The sequence below is a fragment of the Apis cerana genome, linkage group LG16 (assembly GCF_029169275.1).
Source record: "Apis cerana isolate GH-2021 linkage group LG16, AcerK_1.0, whole genome shotgun sequence".
Classification (NCBI taxonomy): domain Eukaryota; kingdom Metazoa; phylum Arthropoda; class Insecta; order Hymenoptera; family Apidae; genus Apis; species Apis cerana.
This window is the reverse complement of record NC_083867.1, coordinates 3,405,430-3,430,934: the sequence shown is the minus strand read 5'-3', so window position 1 is coordinate 3,430,934 and position 25,505 is coordinate 3,405,430. Positions and strand designations below refer to the sequence as shown.

The 25,505-nt window shown below is 27.2% G+C and overlaps 6 protein-coding genes across 7 annotated transcripts in view; 4 read left to right on the top strand and 2 right to left on the bottom strand.

Moving 5' to 3' along the window:
- The first annotated feature begins 46 nt into the window (after positions 1-46).
- On the top strand, positions 47-2,602 carry LOC108000432 (tektin-4). The gene is made up of 7 exons (XM_017060743.3): positions 47-482; positions 608-873; positions 952-1,261; positions 1,329-1,543; positions 1,645-1,867; positions 1,950-2,104; positions 2,221-2,602. Exons 1-7 carry the CDS (start codon positions 444-446, stop codon positions 2,417-2,419), a joined length of 1,407 nt encoding a protein of 468 aa, XP_016916232.1. The 5' UTR covers positions 47-443; the 3' UTR covers positions 2,420-2,602.
- On the bottom strand, positions 2,178-4,923 carry LOC108000433 (thioredoxin domain-containing protein 5). The gene is made up of 5 exons (XM_017060744.3): positions 4,144-4,923; positions 3,912-4,058; positions 3,684-3,792; positions 3,311-3,601; positions 2,178-3,199 (listed from the first exon to the last, which is right to left on the bottom strand). The coding sequence occupies exons 1-5, from the start codon at positions 4,317-4,319 to the stop codon at positions 2,738-2,740; spliced, it is 1,185 nt and encodes a 394-aa protein (XP_016916233.1). The 5' UTR covers positions 4,320-4,923; the 3' UTR covers positions 2,178-2,737.
- LOC108000431 (leucine-rich repeat-containing protein 40) lies at positions 4,846-8,661 on the top strand. Its single transcript, XM_017060741.3, has 10 exons — positions 4,846-5,183; positions 5,915-6,108; positions 6,186-6,389; positions 6,457-6,580; positions 6,765-6,934; positions 7,181-7,323; positions 7,399-7,599; positions 7,704-8,036; positions 8,191-8,376; positions 8,452-8,661. Exons 1-10 carry the CDS (start codon positions 5,036-5,038, stop codon positions 8,555-8,557), a joined length of 1,809 nt encoding a protein of 602 aa, XP_016916230.1. The 5' UTR covers positions 4,846-5,035; the 3' UTR covers positions 8,558-8,661.
- On the top strand, positions 8,592-13,119 carry LOC108000376 (coatomer subunit gamma). Of its 2 annotated transcripts, XM_017060673.3 has the most exons (7): positions 9,533-9,708; positions 9,796-9,868; positions 9,982-11,086; positions 11,162-11,741; positions 11,818-12,137; positions 12,200-12,398; positions 12,544-13,119. In XM_017060673.3, exons 1-7 carry the CDS (start codon positions 9,673-9,675, stop codon positions 12,928-12,930), a joined length of 2,700 nt encoding a protein of 899 aa, XP_016916162.1. In that variant the 5' UTR covers positions 9,533-9,672; the 3' UTR covers positions 12,931-13,119. The 2 variants fall into 2 exon arrangements, with proteins under 2 accessions (XP_016916163.1, XP_016916162.1); XM_017060674.3 differs by lacking the exon at positions 9,796-9,868 and having other exon boundaries at positions 8,592-9,708.
- Positions 13,120-13,264: 145 nt separating this feature from the next.
- LOC108000377 (methionine aminopeptidase 2) lies at positions 13,265-15,896 on the top strand. Its single transcript, XM_017060675.2, has 6 exons — positions 13,265-13,677; positions 14,186-14,260; positions 14,335-14,660; positions 14,734-15,138; positions 15,215-15,482; positions 15,549-15,896. The coding sequence occupies exons 1-6, from the start codon at positions 13,533-13,535 to the stop codon at positions 15,752-15,754; spliced, it is 1,425 nt and encodes a 474-aa protein (XP_016916164.1). The 5' UTR covers positions 13,265-13,532; the 3' UTR covers positions 15,755-15,896.
- Positions 15,897-16,146: 250 nt separating this feature from the next.
- LOC108000378 (uncharacterized) overlaps positions 16,147-25,505 on the bottom strand; it is a 31,847-nt gene continuing 22,488 nt past the window's right edge. The window contains exons 3-6 of the mRNA XM_017060677.3: positions 24,742-24,796; positions 18,754-18,913; positions 17,782-17,953; positions 16,147-17,675 (exon numbers count right to left, since the gene is read on the bottom strand). Of these exons, the coding sequence (XP_016916166.2) occupies positions 17,589-17,675; positions 17,782-17,953; positions 18,754-18,913; positions 24,742-24,796 (474 nt within the window). The 3' untranslated portion in view covers positions 16,147-17,588. The remainder of the gene's footprint in view (positions 17,676-17,781; positions 17,954-18,753; positions 18,914-24,741; positions 24,797-25,505) is intronic.

Genomic DNA, 25,505 nt, shown 5'->3' with positions numbered 1-25,505 from the left:
TTTTTTTTCTTCTTAATAATAATTGAATAATTATATTATTTAAATTAATAAACTTAAACTTCAAAATATTTTTTAATAAAAATATTTATAAAAATTAATATCTATAATATAAATATAAAAAAAATGTGCATTATAATTATATATGTGTGTCTTCAATTATTTTTCAATTCTATTGAAACTTTATATCATTTTTATTAAATCATTGGCGGTAGATATACAATTATTAAGTAAGGAAAAATATTTCGTTGTTGTGAATTATTAAATCAATAAATTTTGTCTCCTTGATTCTCGAAGCGAATAGCAATGTACTGTGTTATAAAAAATCATTCGTAATAAGAATCGAAATTTATTTTCATTCAGTTTGAAAAATAATAAGTTATTGTAATAAATAAGATCTTACTAAATTTAGTTTTCTGTAATAATTTATTGAAAAAATATTTAATATGAATAATCATCAAAATGCTGAGGAAGATAAGGAAATGGTAAATTTAAAATAACAATTTTTTTAACTTTTAACCATAACTTTGTATCATAAATATTTATAAATTCAGTTTCAGAAATTTATATTAAATTATTTTTCATAAATTTTTCTAATAAATTTACATAGCCTTGTCCACAATTGGACTATACCAAAGTTGACGAACAACTTTATTTTCCTCAACCTGGAAATGAGCTTCCTGTACAACCTGAAGAACAAATGGAACCGATCGGTCCATGGGCAACAGGTCGTGTAACATACACTTCTCAAGATGGTTTAACAGGAATCAGACCAGTTGCTGATCGATATTCTATAACCAACTCCGGAGAAGCTCAGTGGAGAAGTAATAACTTGAAATTTTTTAAACAATCGAATGAAAAGATTAATGAAGCTCTGTATGTAAATAAATTTCAATAATTTTTTAAATTAAATATATAATAATAATAATTAAATCATTACATATTATAATGTAGCCGTGCTATAAGTAACGCGAAAAGATGTGTCGAGCGATCTTACAAAGAAGCAGATAAAGTACAATTGGAATCAATGGAATATTTAAAAAATCGTGCAAGTGAAGTACATCGTTGGAAAACCGAACTGGAACATTTAATACTTGAGATTACAAAAGAAATAGAATTATTGCAATCTGAATATCGACATGTAAAACATTCTTTGTCACTTCTCACGGTTCCAGAATCTATAGCCGGTGAATTTTTAGAATTGCGATCTAGACGATTAGATTCTGATCTTATCCGAGATGAAGTTGAAACGGAGCTTACAAAAGTTAATATCGCTTCGTTATTATTAATTAATATTACTCATTATTATTATTAATTATTAATTATTATAGGAGGTAGCGCTATGTTCAGAGATACGTGATTTGCTTGTTAGAACTCGAGAACATATAGAAATGCAACTAACCGAATTAAAAACTGCAAAAGCAAGGATGGAAATGGATTGGACTGATAAAACTGACAGTTATACTATTGATGCTGAAAACATAAAATTGACAAATGATTCTCGTATCATAATGTGGAAGCTTGGAGCTACAAGAGTTCCAGCAGAGTATATAATTAAAATTAATTTTTGAAATGATTTATATGATATATATAAATTTAAATTATATTTTGCAAATTATATAAATTCGATTAATTATTTTTCATTAGACAATCATCGCCTGCGGGTTATGAACATTACACGCGAGAAACTCTGTCGGAAGCAGAAGCGGCCAGGCAAAGATCTACGAATTTAAGATCCACTTTAGACTCCATATATAAAAATGCTATTAAAGATCTTCGAAATCAAGCTACTCGCGTAGATTTGGTTTTAAGTAAAAAGATTAAACTTACGGAAGATGTTCGTTTACAATTAGAGAAAGAATTACTTCGCGTAAGTTCAATTTTCTCAATTTTCATAATTCACAACGTGAGATTATAGTATTATAAAAATAAAAATATAAAAATTTTTGAAGTGTTTACACGAACTTGCAAACACTGAGGTAGAGATAGAAGAGCTTCGTCATTCAACGAGAGGAATGGATTGCGTAATGAAAGTAGCACAAACACGATTAGCGAATAGATTACAACGACGTAATGTAGAAAGTTGTCGTGACACTCCTCAATTTGCGTAAGTATCTTATCAATACTATTATTATTATACACTATTATCATACATTATTATATATATGATTACGCTGATATGATTTTATATAAAACATATTTATTTTAACATGTTCCATTCAGTTTATTAGAAGAGGTGAAATTATTAAATGAACGTACATCGGCTATGCTAGCAGAATTAAAAGTGGCCGAAGAAACTTTGGCAGGTTTAACAAAAGCAAGAAGCGACCTTGAACGAGAAATAATCGTAAAACGTAAAACATTATACTTAGATAAAGAACGCGGACAGTGGTTACGCTCATTTTATCCTACGACTATTTAATATATACAATAATAATATATACAAAATTATTGTATTCAAAATTTTTTAATGATTAATGCTTGATTGAAGCACATCAAACACGAATTTTATACATATATCTTGGAAGTACACGATTCGTTTACACAAAAATATTTTTTATATAAAATATAAAAACAAAAAATATATGATTTGGATATTTGAGAATTTTTATGCGATATTTCTTACATTTATATATAATTAAATTAAATATACGCTATTATATCCAAAATTTAATTATATCCAAATTAAATTATTGGTATTGCTTTAAAATTAGATAAATTATAAGAAAAATAAGTATAATTATAATTCATCATGTGGCTGTACATAGGTCATTATAAATTCGTAAAGATCGTCTAAATTTCGAGCACCATTATATTCAGAAACTTTAAGTCCGTCACGATATAAATATAATGTTGGAAAACCATCTACTTCTTGTTCATTACACAATTCTTTACTTATATCAAGAGTACAATCTACCTTGACTATTTTCACATTTTCATTTGTCAAAAATTTCTTCCCCAGATCTTTCCAAATAGGCGCTAAACGTTTACAATGCCCACACCAAGGTGCGAAAAATTTAACAAACGAAATACCGTTTTCAATACCATGTTTAAAACTTTCACCAGTTAAACTAAGTACAGCATGAGTTGTACTATCTGAATTATCAGTCTTAGTATCCATTTGGTCATTTTCTTTTTCAAGCATTTTTGATACATAAGCTTTTAACTCTTCATGAGTACGTTGTCCAGTATATTTATCTACCTGTATAAAAAAAAATATTGAAATTATTATAAATATTATTGAAATTAATTAATTAAATTTTTGAAAAGAAAAATTTTAGAATAGAAAAATAAAAATATTTAAATCTTATACCTTCTTTCCATCTTCAATCCAAAGCAGCGTTGGATATCCTTTTATATCAAATTGTCCACAAACACTACGATGCTGAGTACAATCCACTTTAGAAATGCTAACATAATTATCATTACGTAAACTATTAGCTAATTCTTCCCAAGTAGGAGCTAATTTTTGACAATGGCCACACCAAGGTGCATAAAATTTTACAAAATGATAACCATTAGACACATGTTTATCAAAACTATCTTCTGTTAATTCTAATAAACCATTTACTGCTTCAGGAGGTGATGGTATGATATTTTCACTCTAATTTAGAAAATTTAAAAAAATATTTCAATTAATTAGATGTCAAGTTCTATGAGGTAATAAAAATATTTTTGATAATTACCCCAAAAGTAATACCTAAATGATCAGTAAGAAAGGATATTAAAGATATTAAGTCTCTTGTACCTTTGAATTTAATACCTTTAGCTTCTCCAGCTTTAAAGAATTTCAATCTAAAATTAAAAATTAAAAATGCTAAAGTTCATTTTATATTTTTATAATATAAATAATTATATTGTTATTATACAATTAATCATAAATATTTTATTTTATAAATTTATATCATACACACGTAGGATAACCAGTAACATCATGTTCTGCACATAAACTACCATCCGTAGTACAATCTACTTTAGCAATTTTTACGTTACTATCTTCATTATATGACATTTTAGCTAATTGTTCCCAAATAGGTTCCAGTCTTTGACAATGACCACACCTAACAAAATAAAAAATTTATTAATACAATAAATTTAAAAATATATATGAATATATATCTTTTAAAAAAATAGAAAAAAACATACCAAGGTGCATAAAACATGACAAGATGATTTTTCTTTTGAATTTCTGTTGAAAAATTATCTTTAGTATACTGTACACTATATAAATGATCTTCTTCACTATTAACTTGACTCAGCATAAATATAAGCAAAAGGATATGTTTCTTTAACATGACAAAGTTCAATGAAATCATATTCATATTAACAGATAATTAATATTTTATAAAATAATTAAATATTTAAAAATAAATTTTTAATATTTAAAAATTATACACTCTAGAGATTATGATAACAATAATTTAAAATTTTTTAATATTGCATTGCGTATATTACTTAAGGTTACGGTTTTAAAAGTTTTTGTTTTAAATAATTAAAATTTTTGTACTATTTAGATTATAATAAAATCTTTTTTTTATTATTAAGAAAGTACTATTTCGACTTTGCACTTGTTCCCACACTCCTACATAAATGGATCGAAACTGCCGATTCCGCCCCCATATTCCCATATATCATTTAAATAAAGACAACATTTTATGATAAAGTTCCTATAAATATTTTTTATATAATTATTAAACTTTTAAATTTCGTTTATTCATTAATATTAATTATTTATAATTATGATTATTTGTTTTTGTTACAATATTCGAATATGTAATCAAAACACATGTATTTATTTCTGTTTTCATTATTATTTCAAATAAAATAAATATAATATATATGATAAATCTAAAATTGATCAATTTAATTAACTATTTTGCTTAATTTGACTATTTTTTAGATATGTATATAAATAATTATTGTACATTGTGTATATCTTTATAGTCTTATGTCATATTCAAAGTGGGGGAACATTCATCATTAAATCATTCCGTATCGAGGATATTAATTTATAAACAATGCGCAAAATAAGTACAATATGAGTGGCATGAAAAAAAAGGTTTATCATTCTGCAGTGTTTAAAAAACGAACAAAAAATGATGATAATGCTGAATTGTCAGAGGTTATTATTATATCTGCTAGAAAAAATGGAAATTTAAATCTCTCTTCGAGAGGATTATTTACGGGTATTCGCATTCTATCAAAATGAAATGAATATTATTTAAACTTCATTTTCAAATGCTTATTATCACAATGCTATAGTACAAATAAATTAATATGCATGATTGTTCATGTTCATATTACATTACAATTTTTATAATTTATTATTTTTTTTTTTATTTAAAATAATTTATAATATAAGTATATTATATTTTTATTAAATATATAAAATATTATTTTATTAAGAATTTTATATATTTTATTCATATATTATTCATACATATATATATATATATATATATAAATATCATAAAAATTAATTACATTAATGATAAATGTATACACATCAGCTTTATGCTTTTTAGTTGCATTGTATTTTTTAATTTCATTATTCTTGGAAACATAAAAATTATTTATTTTTGAAATGTTTTTTTATTTTTGCACTTTCATTTATCAAGCAAAGCACGTAATCTAAATTATAATAAAATAAATATAGTATATATCAAATTTTATTTAATTCAATATGTAACTCAGTTTTAGTTATGAACTCTGTGTTTTTCATTTTGATTCATAGCTTTGCATGTTAGATATTGTGAATAATGCAATAAAGCAAACAATATTTAAGATTATCTTACAAGATTATCACATATATGCATTAAGGTAAGTCATTCTTGTAAATATATTATATTTTATGTGTTATGTTATATATAAACTAATGTAATATATAACATATTATGATCAATGAAACTTATTATAGTACCTGATAGAGTATGGACTATAAATGATTTAACTGAAGAAGAAATAAGAAATTTACATGTTGAACTTGATTATATTCATGACAATGAACGATGGTGGGAACAAGAACCTCTCAAAATATTGGACTTAAGTTGCAATAGTTTAAAGGCAATTGATTCAAAAGTAGAATGTTTGACGGAATTAACTACATTATATGTAAGTATAGTTTTAATTTTATTCATGAAAAAATTACATATGAAAAGTTATGTAATAAATTTCTATAATTTTTATAGTTACACAATAATTTATTGGAAAATTTGCCAGTTGAAATAGGAAATTTAAAAAAGTTAGAAATACTAAATTTATCAAATAATAAATTAGAAAAATTACCACATGAATTTTATAAACTAACTGAATTGCGTCAATTAAGCTTAAAAAATAATAATATAAAACAGCTTGATCCAGCATTTGGTGATTTCATAATGTTGACTTACTTGGTAATCATTTTTATATTTTTAAGATAATTTTATATAATTAATCTTTTGAAATATTGCATATATTTAGGATTTATCATACAATAATTTAACTGAATTACCAATTGGAATGGGATATTTAGTTCGACTTATTTCTTTGGATTTAAATCATAATATGTTAAAAGAATTACCACTTGATTTAACAAATATGAGAGGTATGATTTATAGTAATTTACAGAAAATAAATAAACATATATTTCTCTTTGTTTTATTTAATTTGTTTTTTTTTATTATATTTTTAACATATAACATCAGCTTCAACAAATAAACAGTTTCACACTGTTTCTTCCTCTATGACATAAAAATGTAATAAAATCTACACATATTTTTTAAAAATAGCATTACAAAAGTTAAATGCAAGTTATAATGACTTGGAAATGTTGCCACCTCTGGGTGAATTAAGGAAGGTAGAAACAGTGATGTTGCAAACAAATAAATTAACAACATTTCCTGATATGTCTGGTTGTATACAGTTAAGAATACTACATTTGGCTGATAATAACATTACTGTACGTACTTATATGCTAATCTAAGCATATATGATAGTGATTATTTATAAAAAAATAAATAATTTATATGTTTGAATTATATGGATAAAAAAAATATTTTGTGCATTTAATATAACTATAAAAATATATATTTTATAATTTTTTATAAAAAATATTTATTTATATATTGTAATAATTTATATTAATAATAATATTTTACATATAATAAAGTTATATATATATAATAAAATTTTATATAATTTATAGGAAATTGATATGTCTTGTTTAGAAGGTGTAGGGCAATTAAAAACATTGACATTAGGAAATAATCAAATTGAATCTATACCAGAGGAAATAATAAAATTGGTATATCTAGAAATTTTTGATTTATCATACAACAAAATAACTCTGTATGTTATTTTCTATAATATATTATTATTCTGTTATAATACAATATTTTCAAAATAATATTCTTTGTTTTATAGAATTCCAGAACAAATTGGCTTAATGCCTAATATAAAACAACTTATGATTGATGGAAATGATGTAAAAAATATTAGAACAGATATAATACGATGTGGTACATCTCGAATTTTAAAACATATACAACAAGGTCTTAAAAGTACAAACTTAGATTCCAAAAGACATATAACATTAAATACTAGTACAAATATTTATCCAGATAGGTATATCAATTATCATATATAAAAATTAATTATTTAAACTTAATTGTTTGAATATTCAATACCTATTAATATAGTAAATTATTTCTAAATAATATGAATTTTAGATATACAATGCATAGTACAAAATTGTTGAGTTTGACTGGACAAAATCTTACTGAAATACCACAAGAAGTTTTGGAAAATGCATGTAAAGCTGATGTAGGTACTGTGGATTTAAGTAGAAATAATTTCTCTACATTACCTGATGAATTACATATAATTACAAAAGTTGCTGATTTAAAATTGACATCTAATCAACTAATACATATACCAGAATGGATTTGTGAAAAATATAAGTATCTACAAATTTTAGATTTAAGCAAAAATTGTTTAGAATCACTTCCTTCCAACATTGGCTTGCTTAAATATTTACAAGAACTTAATATTTCATTTAACAGGTATTACTTATAATTATAAATAGTATTGTATAATAACATATATTATTAATAATGTATAATATTAATAATGAATATATAAAATATATAATAATATCAATATATCGATGAAAAATATTATATAGCAAACATAAAATCTTATTAACTTATTACACAGATATAAAGAAATACCAGAATCAATTTATGATGTGAGTTCTCTAGAAATATTAATAGCAAATGACAATTTAATTACTAATATTGATGTATTATCTCTACAAAAATTACAAAAACTTACAATATTAAATCTTGCTAATAATAATATTGGATACATACCACCAGAACTTGGTAATTTAAAAAATCTAAGGTAAAAATAAAAATTAAAGCAAAATTAAAAATAAATAAATTATATTTAATATTTTATATTATTGAATTTTTATAGGAATTTATCTTTATCTGGAAATTGTTTTAAACAACCTAGACAAGCAATTTTAATGAAATCTACAGAAGAAATTCTTGCATATCTTAGAAACAGAATACCTCAGTAAAATTATTAAATTATTGAAGAAATTTATAATTAAGAAAATGTACAAAAATATTTATAAATATACAATTGAGACAATTGAACGTGTCAAATAAAATATATGCCAATTATGGTAATGTTATTGCTATAGTAATGTTTAAAAATAAATTATATATATATAATAAATTAATTATTTTATAATTAAATAAGCTTTATAGTTAAAGAATGCAAAATCAAAAATGTATTTATTAAAAATAAGTCACTTTTAAAATTAATAAATTTAAAAAATATTTTTTTGTAAATTATTATATTGAATTAATAAATTATTATTAATAAAAATGATAATGAATTGAAATTAAATTTCAACATAAAATTACAAGAAAAAAAACAATTTACTATAGAATATGTCGTAAAAATATCTCCAGATGAAATACTAAATTCTAAAATGTAATATTTAGATTTTATATTAAAGATTAATATTTTTGATTTCAAAAATTAAAATGTGTTCAAAGAAAGAAAAAAAAATAAAAACGGATAAAAATTATGAAATCAGCACCATCTCTTGAATATCAAAGATATCTTTTTAAAAGAAATATAAAATAAAATAAGAATGAAGGTCATCTATTGAGTACTTTTGAAAACATATTTTCAAAAGTTAATTAATTGATAAACATATTTCAGCAAAAAAAAATAAATGTATCAGTAAAAGACTATTTTAAAATATAAAATATTTAAATGTTATAATTTTTAATATTTTATTAATATTTAATTATTTTTATCATTTATTAATGTATAATATGATTTATAATGTTATAATTTATAAAATATATTAATTTTAAGAATAATTTATTGAAATTTATCATTCTATAAATACTTTATATATATCGCAAAAAATATTACAATTGTTAATTTAATTTATATATTTTTATTTTGTTTAAGTAATTTTTTTTTTAATTCTCGATTTAATTTTATTGGCAGTAGATAATATTTACTTCGAAATTGCAATGCTACGTCAAAAGTTTAGTTTCGTTTTCTTTCCGCTACAAAATGGCGGAAGATATATCAATGGTTCCGATGTGAAGGAGTTGAGGTGACGTGTCTTCCATTTTCCAGTTTCCCGGCAGTGGTTTTACAAGATGAATGCTTTTAAACGCGATAAGAAAGAGGAAGAAGATGGTAATCATAAATAATCATCGTTCCATTATCCACATTATCTTAAGTTTCTAAACAAAATTAAACAAATCAGACCTATTCTTGTGACAGTTCCTTGTAAACAGATTTAAACGACTGCTCGTCGTGGAAGATAATTTTTCTCCAATGAATTCTTTTATTTCACGTAACTTGATTTTTATTCTTTTCAATTATAAATTTTTACGCACTTTTCAAACAAGTAATACGTAAACAATGACTTTCATTCGACACTTGTTTAGCTAATTTTTATGTTAATAGGTGGGGGAAACCCTTTCCAAAATCTAGAGAAAACGACGGTTCTTCAAGAAGCTCGTACTTTCAACGACACTCCAGTTAATCCAAGAAAATGTGCTCACATTCTTACGAAAATTTTGTATCTATTAAATCAAGGAGAACAATTGGGTACAATGGAAGCAACAGAAGCATTTTTTGCTATGACCAAGTTATTCCAATCCAGAGATGTTGTCCTAAGAAGATTGGTCTATCTAGGCATCAAAGAATTGAGTTCTTTGGCAGAAGATGTGATTATAGTTACTTCGAGTTTGACAAAGGATATGACTGGAAAAGAAGATTTGTATCGAGCTGCAGCAATAAGGGCATTATGTACCATTACAGATGGTGGGATGTTAGCAGCTATTGAACGTTATATGAAACAAGCTATTGTAGATCGTTCTGCTGCTGTATCTAGTGCAGCTTTAGTTTCTACTTTACATTTGACTAATGTATCTGGAGATGTTGCACGTAGATGGGCAAATGAAGCTCAAGAGGCATTAAATTCTAATAATGTGATGGTTCAATATCATGCTCTTGGTGTCTTGTATCAAGCACGTAAAGCAGATAAACATGCTGTAATTAAGTTAGTTGCTAAGCTTATGAGAACAAGTCCAAAAAGTCCTTATGCAGCATGTATGTTAATTAGAATGGCATGTAAATTATTAGATGAAGTTGATAAAGGAGAAGAACTTTTAGGATTTATTGAATCTTGTTTACGTCATAAATCAGAAATGGTGGTATATGAAGCAGCACATGCCTTGATCAATCTTGGGAGAAGTTGCACAAAAGAAATTACTCCTGCTATTAGTGTTCTTCAATTATTTTGTGGATCTCAAAAACCAGCTCTAAGATTTGCTGCTGTTAGAACTTTAAATAAAGTTGCCATGTCTCATCCAACAGCAGTTACTGCATGCAATTTAGATTTAGAAAATTTAATTACTGATTCAAATAGATCTATTGCTACATTAGCAATTACTACTCTATTAAAAACTGGAGCAGAAAGTTCAGTAGATCGATTAATGAAGCAAATCGCTACTTTTGTATCGGAAATTTCGGATGAATTTAAGGTCGTAGTTGTACAAGCTATAAGGTAATAATACAATTTTTTATCAATTTTATGTATAAAAAAAGAAATTTTTATGCAGTTTTTTATCCAATTATTTAGGGCCCTCTGTCAAAAATTTCCTCGAAAACATGCAGTTCTAATGAATTTTCTTTCTGCTATGCTAAGAGATGAAGGAGGACTTGAATATAAGGCAGCAATTGCAGATACAATAATAGCTGTCATGGAAGTAAATGCAGAAGCAAAGGAAGCTGGTCTAGCTCATCTTTGTGAATTTATTGAAGATTGCGAGCATAATTCACTCGCTGTTCGCATTCTTCATTTACTTGGTCAGGAAGGACCAACTTCAAAACAGCCATCCCGATATATTCGTTTTATTTATAATCGTGTTATTTTGGAAAGTGCTAGTGTTCGTGCTGCAGCGGTTACTGCGCTAGCACGTTTTGCCGCAGCATGTTCACCATTATTGCCAAATGTGTTGGTTCTCTTATCGCGCTGTCAATTGGATTCAGATGATGAAGTCCGTGATCGTGCGGCTTATTATTGTGCTATTTTACAGCAACAAAATGATCAAACTGTTTTACCTTTAGTACAGCCTCCTCTTTTATCTGTACCTAGTTTAGAAAGAGCTTTACGAAATTATATGCAAACATCAATGGATGAACCATTTGATATCTCACAAGTAATTAATAAAAATATTAAAAATTTAAAAAAAAATTTTAATTTAATTCAAATTTATTACAAATCAATTTTTTTAGATTCCACCAGCACAAACAATTGAAGAACCAGCACAAGTAGAAGTACATACTGCTGTGAAACAACAACAATCTCGATTAACACGAGAGGAAAGCTTCATGGAAAAATTATCACAAATACCACATTTGACAATGATTATTCGCGATTCTTCTCTACTTAAGTCATCACCTGTGTTTGAATTGACAGAATCAGAAACAGAGTATAATGTTAAATGTATTAAACATACATTCACTGATCTTCTCGTTTTACAATTCGATTGTGTAAATACTCTTTCTGATCAATTACTTGAAGATGTGAGAGTCGCTGTTGAATCACCTGAAGGGTAATAATTTGCATATATTTCTTCATCATATTTTTCGAAATACAATATTTTTATATTTTTAGTTATATAATTGTGTGTGAAGTCCCATGTCCACGTCTACCTTACAATGAACTTGGCACAACATATACAGTATTAAGATATCCGGAAGATATTCATGCTAGTGTTGCTACTATTCCTACAACTTTGCGATTTATGGCTCGTGATTGTGATCCTACAACAGGAGTTCCAGATGCTGATCAAGGATATAATGATGAATATATGGTATTTTTGTTATATATTTAAAACTTCTTTTGCAAACTTAATTTTATTGTTATCAAATTAAGAACATACTTAATAATTTTATATTAAATATTTATTTGTTTGTTTAAAAAAAATATTTAATAATTTAAAAAAAATGTATTTTTAGTTGGAAGATTTAGAAATAACTTTGGCTGATCAAGTTCGAGGAATTGGAAATAGAGTATTAGATTTTGGTGCTGCATGGGATGCAGCTGCTGCGAAAGGATACGCGAAACTAGAAGAAACTTTTGCTTTGGGTCCATCAGTGACCAGTTTAGAAGGAGCAATCCAAAGTCTTACAGGATTTTTAGGCTTAGATGCTGTAGATCGAACCAACCGAGTACAATCTGGTGCTGCTGCACATAATTTATTACTAAGTGGTATTTTTAGAGGCGGAAAAGAAGTTCTTGCACGAGCAAGATTAGCATTATCGGATAATCAAGTAACAATGCAGCTTTCTGTTCTATGTCAAGATCCAGACGTTGCCGATTTAATTATTTCTTCTGTAGGATAAATTATATCATTAAATTATATATAGCTATCGATCATACATGTCAAAAATTAAATTCCTATATTAAAAATTTTTATTTTTAATCATAAGTTAATGTTATGAGAAAAGTTACAAGACAAAACTTTTGTTAAATCACTATTTCTATGTAATACTTTGTACATACAATTATAAAACTATTCTCTCTCGATAATATTTTTTAAGTTTTTATTTGATATTAATATATTTTCTTTCCTATATTAAATTTAAATCAGTATCTATAAAATATTATATTATATCTATAGTATGTCATTATCAAATTCAATTTACAATAATACATATTGTTTTGTTGAGAAATGAGATATAAAATATAATTATTACATTGCATTTTATATCTCATATTTTCTTTTTGAATAAAAATTAAAAGTTTTATTATAATTTGATTGAATATAATTCATAAATTTCTCATTTTAAATAGTAGAAACTAAAATCTGTTTTGTTTACACTATCGGTATTAGTTTGTGCTATTATTAGCATTTGAAAGGAAGATCACGTATGTAAATGCTATTTCTACTTTATCGGCTGGCCACTTTACAATTAATATAGCATTGTTTGGCTTCCTCTTGAAAATGGCTGCCGTATTGGACGAAGTCGGCAAATCCGCCGAAAAATTAGTAAATGAAGAAAAAGATGAAATTGTTGATGAAGAAGATGAAACTGGTGCAGTAGAAGCGTCTAAAAAGAAAAAAAAGAAGAAAAAGAAGAAGAAAGCTGGTATGTCATTTTATTGTATTTTTGGGTGTATACTCGTTTACGCAAGTTCAGGGATTAATCATGTGTTTGTCCGAATCTTTATTTATGAAAATAATGCATACGTACATAATATATAATTATTTATTATTTTTATCATTGCAATTTTTATGATACAATTTTGATATGTTCAATTATAATTAATGAAGAACATATGTAAGTTATTGTTATGTGACTATGTATGGCACAGTGAATAAATTACTTTGTATTAGTTTTTACTTCTTGTTGTCATTTTTTTTATGGCCAAGATTTGCTTTGCAAAATGCTTTGATTTAATTTATTTGATTATCTTTTATATATATGAAAAATTTTTTATATGTTAAATGAATATAATATTTGTATATTAAATTTTCAAAATTAGATTATAATACTGAAAATGTTTTTATTTATAAATAATTTTTGAATTCAGCATATAATAATGGTAAAATGTTATAATTAGATTTTTATAATTTATTCATAAATAATTTTATAGGAGCTGGTGAAGCTAGTGCAGATGTTCCAGAAGGAGAAGAAGAAAAAACAAAACATGATAATGCTATAGATGAAGGTAATTTGTTTTTAAGTTTATATTAGGAAATTATTTAAATATATAATATTTAATTCATATCATATTATACACAGAAGTTGATATAGAGGCCACAGAAAATGATGCAGAAACAGAAGATATTAAAAAGAAAAAGAAGAAACGTAAATCACGTGGGAAAGGTCCTAAACAACAAACAGATCCACCAACTATTCCTGTGTCAGAATTATTTTCAGATGGAAACTTCCCAATTGGGCAAATAATGGATCATCCACCTGCTGCAGGAATAGATGATAGAACAGCTAAAGAACGTTTTTCAAGTGAAGAAGCAAGAGCTTTTGATAGAATGCATAATGATATTTATAATGAAGCAAGACAAGCAGCTGAAGCTCATAGACAAACAAGAAAACATATTATGAAATGGGTATGTGATAATAGCAAAATAAGTATAAAAAAAAAAAAATAAAACATATTATATAAAAATATAATTTATTTAGGTGAAACCTGGAATGACAATGATAGAAATTTGCAATGAATTAGAAAATACAGCTAGAAAATTAATAGGAGAAGATGGATTGAAAGCTGGATTAGCATTTCCAACTGGTTGTTCAAGAAATCATTGTGCAGCTCATTACACTCCAAATGCCGGAGATCCAACTGTTTTAGAATATGATGATGTTACCAAAATTGACTTTGGAACACATATTAATGGACGAATCATTGATTGTGCATTTACATTGGCATTCAACCCAAAATATGATAAGCTCATAGAAGCTGTTCGTGATGCGACAAATACAGGTATCAAAGCTGCTGGTATTGATGTTCAATTATGCGATGTTGGTGCTGCAATTCAAGAAGTTATGGAATCATATGAAATTGAATTAGATGGCAAAACTTATCCGGTATATTTATTATTTCTTTATATAATTTTTCAATGTCATCATAAATCGTTATTATTGAGAATTATAATACATATAGGTAAAATCTATAAGAAATCTTAATGGTCATTCAATTGCTCCGTATCGTATTCACGCTGGAAAGACTGTACCGATAGTTAAAGGTGGCGAAGCTACCAGGATGGAAGAGAATGAATTTTATGCTATTGAAACTTTTGGATCTACTGGAAGAGGAATTGTTCACGATGATTTAGACTGTTCTCATTATATGAAGAGCTTTGATGCCGGTTTCGTTCCATTAAGATTACAAAGTAGCAAATCTTTACTCAACGTTATTAATAAACATTTCGGTAAATATTGAAATAATTTCGATTTATTTGTTGAAAAATAAATTATAAAAAATGTATTCACTATAGGTACTTTGGCTTTCTGCAAACGGTGGTTAGATCGTGTTGGCTGCACGAAATATCAAATGGCTTTGAAGGATTTATGTGATAAAGGTGCAGTAGAAGCTTATCCACCTTTAGTTGATGTCAAAGGATGTTACACTGCTCAATTTGAGCATACTCTTGTTTTACGCCCAACATGTAAAGAAGTTATTTCTCGCGGAGACGACTACTGAAATGTCTATTGTTTTAAATTGCGTATACTCATTATATTCACAATCTGAGAATGTACAAGTTGATTTATGTAAAGTCACATCGATGATAAATGTTAATTATTAATAACGCTATATTTAATTATACAATTCTAATGACATTTTATTGATTGTTTCCTTTTTATTGATAGGAAGACTATAATCATGATAAGATGAAATCTTATGAAATATACAAAAAATATGAAAATTAGATATTTTTTTATTTTATTTTTTAATCCAATATTGAGATATAGATAAGATAAAATATTTTTACAAAATATCGAATTGTCAAGTTGAATCAATATTATAAGCAATATTTTTTTTTTATTTAATATATTTGTTATTTTCCTACAAACTAATAAAAATAAAAAAACTTATTGATATTGAATAAAATATATTTAGTATTTTAAATGTTCCAATATGATGATTAATTTACAATTTAAAATTTAATACACTTGATAATAACATTAAAATTCATGTTTACATAATATGTCTATTTATTTGTAAGTTTTTTTTCATAGAATTTTATTATATTTTTGAATTTTTAAATATCATAATTATTTTTATTATATTTTCAAAACAGTAGAGATAAATGTACTTTAATGTATTATTATCAATGAAAAACTTATTAAATTCGAGTGTATGATCACGTTTCTATAATACATTGATTAAAACAGTGCAACAATATATATTTAATTTCTTTTCTGAATTATGAACACTGGAATTTAATAAATGCTGCTATATCAATCTATCGGATTTTTCATTTAATTAATAGTATATAGTTATTACAAATGTACGGTGGTCCCAGGCTACCAATTCTACTACTGCGTTTATTGCGATGAAATTATATCTGTACTTCATATTCAGGTCTAAATTGGTATAAATTCAGGCACGATGATAAGTTATCGTCAAACAGTTACATTTTGTTCATAGTATCTATTTAAATTCTCATCTATATTATTATTTATGACTGATCGCTTATTCTAATGGTATTAGTTTTTACATAAGAAAACTCTGAAAAAAGAGCATGTAACAAAATATCGAACCGATTTAATCACCAGATTCGGCAATTTTATTTCTCCTTCAATAACTAAACGTCATAACAAAGATGTAATGTATTTTACTGTATTACATCATTGACACACGTGGATATAATGTAAGTTGAATGTTTACTGAGAATTATTTACGGCCTTAATCTGTTATTACGTTTACAACAATCTGTAATCCCTAGATTTAACAAGGCCTTTGTTCGACAAATGAATACATACATATATATATATATTATTTCAAGTTCACATTGCTTTCACGAAATTTCATGAAAAGCAATGGTTAGATTTAGCTAAAATATCTAACGAGACTAATTCGTTTAGAAGAAGAAATAAATCACCTAATGTGCATATTCGCGCTTTCTGAGAACTTTGGAAGAATAAGGCAATTATCTACTTTTACGCGAAAAACGCACAACTGAAGTATCACACATTATAATTAAATATATATACTTTAAACCAATAAATCTATCAAAATATGATAGATGATAAAATCTGTCCTTTTTTTTCTATTTTTTCTTATTTTCTGTTTTTCTAATATTTAACACGTCACGTCACAATATATTTTTAATTAATTGTACAACTTTATTTCGTTTTTAATGAATTCTTATCGAAGTAAATGTAGTATATGTACATAGTCAAATTAGAAAATATGATCAAAAAAAGTTTGGCTCAAGAGTTGCGACGTAATATTTCGATTATCGCTAACCCGTACGATATTAAATTTATCGTATTTCACAAATCAATCTTTCTTTCTTTGTTTTTACATAACTTCATTGCGAATCTGCGCGCGGTCTCAGTTTTGCTCTCGCTGTTATTAAAAGATTGCTTGGTGGCTCGGTTGGTTGAGATTGTTCCAGCTGAAAAATCGAAATATCAGGAAGGCGTAAAGATTTAATTAAAAAGAAGAAAAACGTTTTGTATAAAATTAGAAAAGATAGATAAAAGATAAAAAAAGATACTAACTGTCATTTCAATATGCTTTGCCCTTTGCTCGATTGCTCTTTGTAAGGCAGTTCGGGGATCGTCTTTGTAGTTCTCCTCTCGATTTCTTTCAGCTTCTCTCCTCGAGGCAGCTTCCCTCTGTTTCTCGAGCGCTCGTTGAAGCTCGCTTTTTTGATTCAGCACGTTTTTGCCACTGGAAGAAAGTGAAAATCGATTAGCTAATTATGAGGCGAACGTATCTCGCCGACAAAGATTATGGGCTGTGCGTGAAAATTGTTACGATGAGAAAAATGCGCGCGAACAACCTTTCAATTGAATAGCGGACCTGTTTAAACCATAAAAGTAACTGGGAATGAATTACAGGGAATACGTTATAACAGGAAACGATTTTCTCGATGATAGGCGTGCGAAGTGCGAAAGTCTCTTTTCTATTATTATACATACACATATGCATATATATGTATGCAAATAAAAAATAAAAAATTAAAATACAAATCATTATTTAAATATTTTTATGCTACAACATTTAATAAATTTAAATTAAAAGAATTAAAATAAGTTTTTTACGAAAAGTTTAATTATACGATTCAATATTCTTTTTTTTTAATAATATATTTTGAGAAGTTTAAGAACATGTTAAAAATTATATTTTGTTTTAAAATTATATTTAATATTTGCATTAATTTATCTCACGGATATTTGACTTTAGATTTCACTGCTCGTACTTCGCGACATGTCAAGGATAAAAATAATACTTTTGCTTAAATTATGACGTAAGTCAGTTATAAAATATTTATTATATTCTTAAAATGCAGATGAAACATATATATCACTTCTTTGGAATCTTCCGATATGCTATAATGATATACCAATATTCAAAGATGCTATATATAACATGTGACAAAGATATTCTATCGTATATACAAAATTATATTAACATAATTCAATGCTTAAAAGATTCCATGTCATAAATATGGATTAAAAGAAGCTTACACTTTCTGATTGAATAATAATTCCCTTCGAAGATCCTTGTGATTCGTGGATGAAAGATAAGGATTATACGGTTTTCTTGGCAAGATCAATCCATCTGGTCCCATGTGAGGAGCAGGTGGTGGAGGAGGTGGTACACCCAACACCGGTGCCATCTTTCGTCCTAAAAAAGAACAAATAACATAAATATAAATTTATGATGGCAAAGATGTTTGAAGATTGATCGTAGTTAGGTGGATATACATGGAATAACATAATGTTACCGTATCGCTAGTATATCTAGCCAATCAGAAACAAATACGATAACAAAGATGCGAAAGAGATGGAAAATATTTGAAAAGCATTATACTAGATCTATGCTTTACATCGAACGGAAAAACCAATTTACGTATGGAAGATTAGGTAATAGCGGTAGCAAAATGTTTGAAAATTAATTTCATAATTTCGAGTGGAAAAAATAAAAGTAAATAATTTTACATACAAAAAACTAGAAAAAAATTCGAAAAAAGGGATAATAAATTCGAGATTTAAGCATTTAATCGTGAAGAAAGAAAAACTAAAATCGATAGATCTCTGCGGTCAGGTTTTTTATTCACCCTCCAACAAAGCGATTCTCTCCTTGATGGAAACCTCCTCGCACATTGCCGCGAATTGTACTGAAGTATTTCCGGGCGAAAACCGTATCAAACAGGCAACTTGTATATACTTTTGCGTAAGGCTTCGCATAGCTGCTAATCGGATAGAAAAATACGCGGCATCAACCGCCATATATCTATCTTTTATGCCTTCAAGGTAAAGTAAACAATGCGCTCTTATCATATTAAACCGAATTTTTGAATAGAGAATATTATATGAGATCGAATAAGTGATCGTAAATATCTCATCGTTTAACGTGGATACGTCATCGGTTGTCGTAGAAATTATTGTAGAAAGCGCCGTTGTTCCAATTCCGAAGGTAATCATTTCAAATATACTGTTTTTTCCACAAATTGATCATTTCGCCAAAGAACCGTTAATACAATTGATGGAATCCATCGATGATGCTAATTTTTGATCAAATTCATTAATCAAAATATATAATTGAAAAACTTAATCGTCAAAAAAATTAAAATTGATTTAATTTAATCGATTGACTAATCAATTGATCAATCAATTAGCCGATTTATTTAACAAATTATTTAAACAATTTTTATCGTATTTATTATTGTATTAATTTTTTAAACATATGATTGTTAAATAAGAAAAATTTATTTTAATAGAAAAATTTGTTGTTTCTGTATATACATAAATTTTATTAAATACAGAAGTTATGAATATATGAATCGATATCTTTGGATCGATTATAGAGAATACAATAAACATGAAAGTTGTATTAATCAAATAAATCGCATTAAATATTTTAATCATCAATTGTATGTAATTAAAAATGAAATAAAAACGTAAATATAAATATACTTAAACGTGATTAAGAATTTATTCTTCATTAATTATTTATTGTTTATTAAGATTTGCTCATTATTCCACTTGTTGTAACGATATTTTAACGACGTTATCGATATATCGAATTTCGATATTATCGATATTTTTCGATTACTTAATCGATATAATTAAATCTCGAATCTCGATCGTTATACGTTATACAAGCTTTCTTCCTTTAAAAAAAATTTCGTGGAACTTTGGAATTCTATTTAAAATTACAATTTCTCGAAACAATTGAAAAGAATGCAGGTCGGGAAGATAGATTTATAATCAATTGGAACTCGTGTCTTTCTTCCGGTACTTTCTTTTGTTACGACCTAGAGAATTCCCAAAACCTGGTTCTCGATCGTTTGTCGATTTAATCGTTGTGAAGATCTGGTTTACGGTGATTCAACCGCATTCCGTGCATGCGACGAAAATATGGTTTTGTAATATTATTCGTATCACTCACGATCGCTCAATGCAATTTCTTTTTTAACTCGTTAAGCGCAAATATATACTGGATTTTGTTCAACAAATGATATCGAGATATTAGTTTCGAAATCTTCTTTATTTCTTTCCTATTTAAAGGAAATAAGAGTGAATATAATTCAAAAAATAAGATAAAATTTATGATCTAATTGCGATTACTATTGCACAAGTCATTAGAAAGCAAGCAATAAGAGTGTAGAATTAATTTAACCTAACCTAACTCTCTCATAAATTATAATGTTTATATTATTAATGGTTATCTTCTTAATTTATTAGAAATCCAATGTTGTTACATTTAAAGAATTTGAATACAATATACATCATGTTTTATGTAATTAGATATATGAGCTTTGCACAATATACAATTTTAATCTCTACAATCGTTGCCAAAAGAGAAATGCCAAAAGAGAAACTATTTAACTTTTTTGAAATTATAGCACGATATGATTTTAATTATATTATATTAATTAAAAATACTTTTTATTAAAGTTATTAGCTGTATATCCAATTTTTGCCTCTCACTATATCCTACTTCATAATGTGAAAAAAAAATAAAAATTTTTTTCCCCCCCTTGTTATTTGTTATTTAATTCAAAACGTTTTACCGGGGATAATATGTAGAGGCTACACGTTGAATCTAATATCACGTGTTGGTATATCGCAACTCATATCTTAGAAAAACAATGGTACCAATTTGATTCGCTCAGATCTCAATTTTACCCTATTTTTATCTAGATTAGAAAGAACCGAGAGAGTTGTAAGTTTCGCCATTCGATGGCCATGCATCAAAAGGGAAGTGGATCATTCTCGATTTTACGAGTGAAAATCCGCTACATCACGTTCGAGCTCGTAACGAGCAGATCTTTTGCGGATTCGCTGAATTAAGTTCCTCACGAACCGTCGCCACCGAGAGACACGCATACACCATAAACCACGGGAATCGGTTTCAGCGAGAGCTGTCAAGAAATGAAAGTAAAGAACACTTTGTAAAATCATTTTCTATTCAATTCTATTCTAATCGTTTTTCTTTCTTTTTTTTTTTTTTTTTTTCCAGTCGACGATCTCTTCCAATCGCAAATTAATCGTTTATTTTTACCTCTCTCTGTTTGTATATATATATATATATTTATATATACATGTGTGTGTATATTTGTAACGGTATGTAACGATTTTCTTTCGAAAATTATATAATTACGCGGATATAAATAATACAATTACCGACAATCCGGAAGTATAAGTTGGAAACGTTCGAGTTCTCAATGCGGAAACGGTTCTGCCCGAATAAAGTCGAATTTAGCCGATTAATTCTGCCCCACTCTGCTTATTATCCAGTATTTTAACAGATTTATAGTAACTTCGAAATACGAAGCTGTATAAACAAGGAAACGATCTCATCCGAATTTATTTCATTTAAAATAATTTATTTTAAATGATAATCATTATTTGATACAACAAAACTCGGATAATTTATCCAAATGATCGAAATATCAAAATAAAATTTTGAAATTTTTCGCTTTTAATTAATTATTAATTTTTATTTTAAATTAGCATATAATTGCTTTTCAGTAAACGAAAGTTAAAGGAAAACTGTTAAATTTATGATATTCAAATCAAGTTAAATAATAGAATTTGAAGAAAATATTTCAAGTGAAATGAATAAGAAACTTGATCGGTAAAGTAGCTTTAATTGTTTCGAGTTTGAATTCACGCATGTTAAGTTAAAAAGAAGTAACTTAACCAATTCTGTTTCAATTCACATTACGATCAATTAAATTTGAATTAAGAATGACCAATTGATTCGATATATAGGTTAAAGAAATGAAAATCGAAAGCAAATATAGATTCCAGAGGAAACAAGTGTCCTTAAAAAGCAGGTAATGACGCGATTCTTTAGATTTTTCATTAAAACTCCGTCCGCGAGATGGCTTTCTTATGGCAGACATTGAACTAATGATCAATTAGAAACACATTGAAATATACATTTGGAAAGCGATCAGTAGCGAAAGTGGCGCAAGAATTGATCGTTTTCGACCTATTTTCGGGCTAAATTGACTTTTTGCGAAAACGAAAGCATTTAAAAGAGAATAAGAAATTAACTTTGTAATCGATAAGAAATATTAAACAAAATGTTATTATCTGATGAAAGATGCATTGAATATACCGATTGAATATGAAACATCCAGCAAAATGTAATTTATCTATTCAAAACATAATTGATGTAAAATACTTGTCAAAAAAAAAGAGTTATAATTTGACAAATTCAAAAAAATGTTTCTCGTAAATACAAAATAATATCTTAACAATATCAATTTATCATATTCTAAAGTAAAAATATCACTTTCGATCGCATCCTATATATAAAACGTTCGTAAACTGGATCGCACGTGATGCGGATAATTTTCGATCGAAAGCGATTCGTTCGAGAGTTAAGTGACGAGAAGTATAATCCGAATAATCGATCAATTCGCAGAATCAGAAAAATAAATAGATATTTATTTATACTTTTCTCGTGATTGAACACGTCTTTCGAGATTCGGCAATGGGAAAGAGGTGGAAGGGGAAAGGGCGAGATGATAAATCGAGAGAAAAGTGGGAGAAAAATAAAAATGCAGACCCGGTCAGGATGTAATTTTGAGGCAGATGTGCGGGCAATATACGAGAGGGAGATCATTGCACCGCGAATAAGAAGCAGCTGAAGTAGCGTGAGAAAATGTGGCGACCGCTCCGACAGACAATAATGACCGAAGGGCAAAGTCAGGGCCGTAACCATACGTCGGATTTACCACGAACCGCCAAAACCCTGACCCTTGTTTCTCCTACTTACACAGTATTTATTCGTATTATACGCTTGAGCTCTTCTCGCGGTATGTGCTTGGGAGTCATCTTCCCCGTTGGAGGGATCTCCTTGGTGAAACGAATAATTGAAATAATAAGTCGTTTTCTTTAAATATTTGAATTATTGAGCTTTTAATTCCTCTTAATCTTTCGCTAGATGTTATTTTACATCGTTATTGCCTGCAAAAATAATATTGGATTTCGAATTTCGTGTTTTTTCGTGTTTATGATAAATTATTCGTTTAATGAAGAATTAATGAGAATTTAAAAATTTTTGAATATATAGTTTTTTAATTTTCCTTTTTTTATATTAGGATTAGAAAAATTGTTGATTGTTAACGGTAAAATAAATATCTTCGTCATATTTTTTAAGAACAATATGAATTTTTGGTAATAAATTATTTTATATTATTTTTAATTTTTCATAATGTAAAAATTTTATCTTCAATACTTTTTATATTGTAAGAAAATAAAATATTTGTTTTTGATCTATTTTTACTAGAATTTTATTTTATCATTCCATATAAATGATGATTTGAACATTATTGATTTAAATATTATTGTATAGAATGATAATGAAAGAAAAAATCAACAGTAAAACGAAATCTGCTTATTTTTGTTTGAAATTATTATTATCTACGACAATTTATCAATATTACTAGATGTAGAAAAAATTAACATAAACATATATACATATATGATATTAAAAATAATAAACTTTTCTTATCGATTAGATTTCTCAACGTAACATTGACCGAAAAATTAACCTATAAAATTAACCTATAAAAATTATAATATCACTTAGATTAAAATTGATATATTCGGATTCTATTTGTCAAATATATTATCCAGAAAATAAAAAAATGTATCTATTCAAAATACACATACTTTAACGTGAGCAATTGTGAATTAAACTATTATATTTTTAATGTTCATGAAACAGTATACAGTGGCACTCGTTCAATTGATATTTGGGGATACCGGCAGAGAGAGCTTCGTACAATAGGGAGGCAGTCTTTTCATTGCGAGATTCGGTCAATGAAGCTAAAGCTTACCGACGGCTCCTGTGCCTGGATCGGATCTAACGCACCGCTTTTTATAGCCAGTTAGGGTTCTTTACGAGAGTAAAGACCCTATCGCTATAAACGATAACGAAGGAAAAGAAAAGAGAAGGAAGAGGAGATGCGTCGATGACGCGTGACTCACCGTTTGTTAAACCGTCGCAGCTGTCAGTATCGCTTCTCAGTCCGTTATTGATCACCTGAAAACACGTACAGTTGATTAACGGAGGAATAGCTACAGTTATCGGTAGAAAAGAATTCGCATTCTTCGCGCGTTCCACATGGAAAGGCATGTTCAGTCGGTTGCATGCTAATTCATGTTCCAGTAACGGGGATAATCGTGCTTTCCGTGACGGAAATTTCCGCTGAGTTTTCCCGATAATTTCGAGTGTTGTAAGAAAAATTGCCCCGAGCAAGAAAGATCGCAAAGATAGGAATTTCTGCCCAGCTTCAACTTCCCTTTGTGAAGGAACTAGATACACCCATTGTTCTCGTTTTTTGGATGAACCCTCGACGATGAGAGCATGTCGGTTTTACCTCGTTTTGATAAATTAACGCTTCTAGCGTGACGGCTTTGTGAAAAATGAGGCCACAGAGATAACCTCTCTTTTCGACCACGTTCGTTCCTGTTATTTTCGTGTTTAAAGATTCCTGCACTTGTCGCGAACGTGTTATTTTGTGTTATTCGATGTGTAAATTCGATTTTATTAGTGTTACATTAGATTACAAATTATTGATTACAAATCAATGTTTATGTTGATACTACGATGACGATTTTATTATACTATCTTGAACAGTCAAAAAATATAGAATACCAGATAATCTTATGGAAAAATAAGAAAGAGAACGAACAAAAGAAAATCGATAGTTGGATCTAAAGAGATGTAGCGATAGTTGTGAATGTGAGAA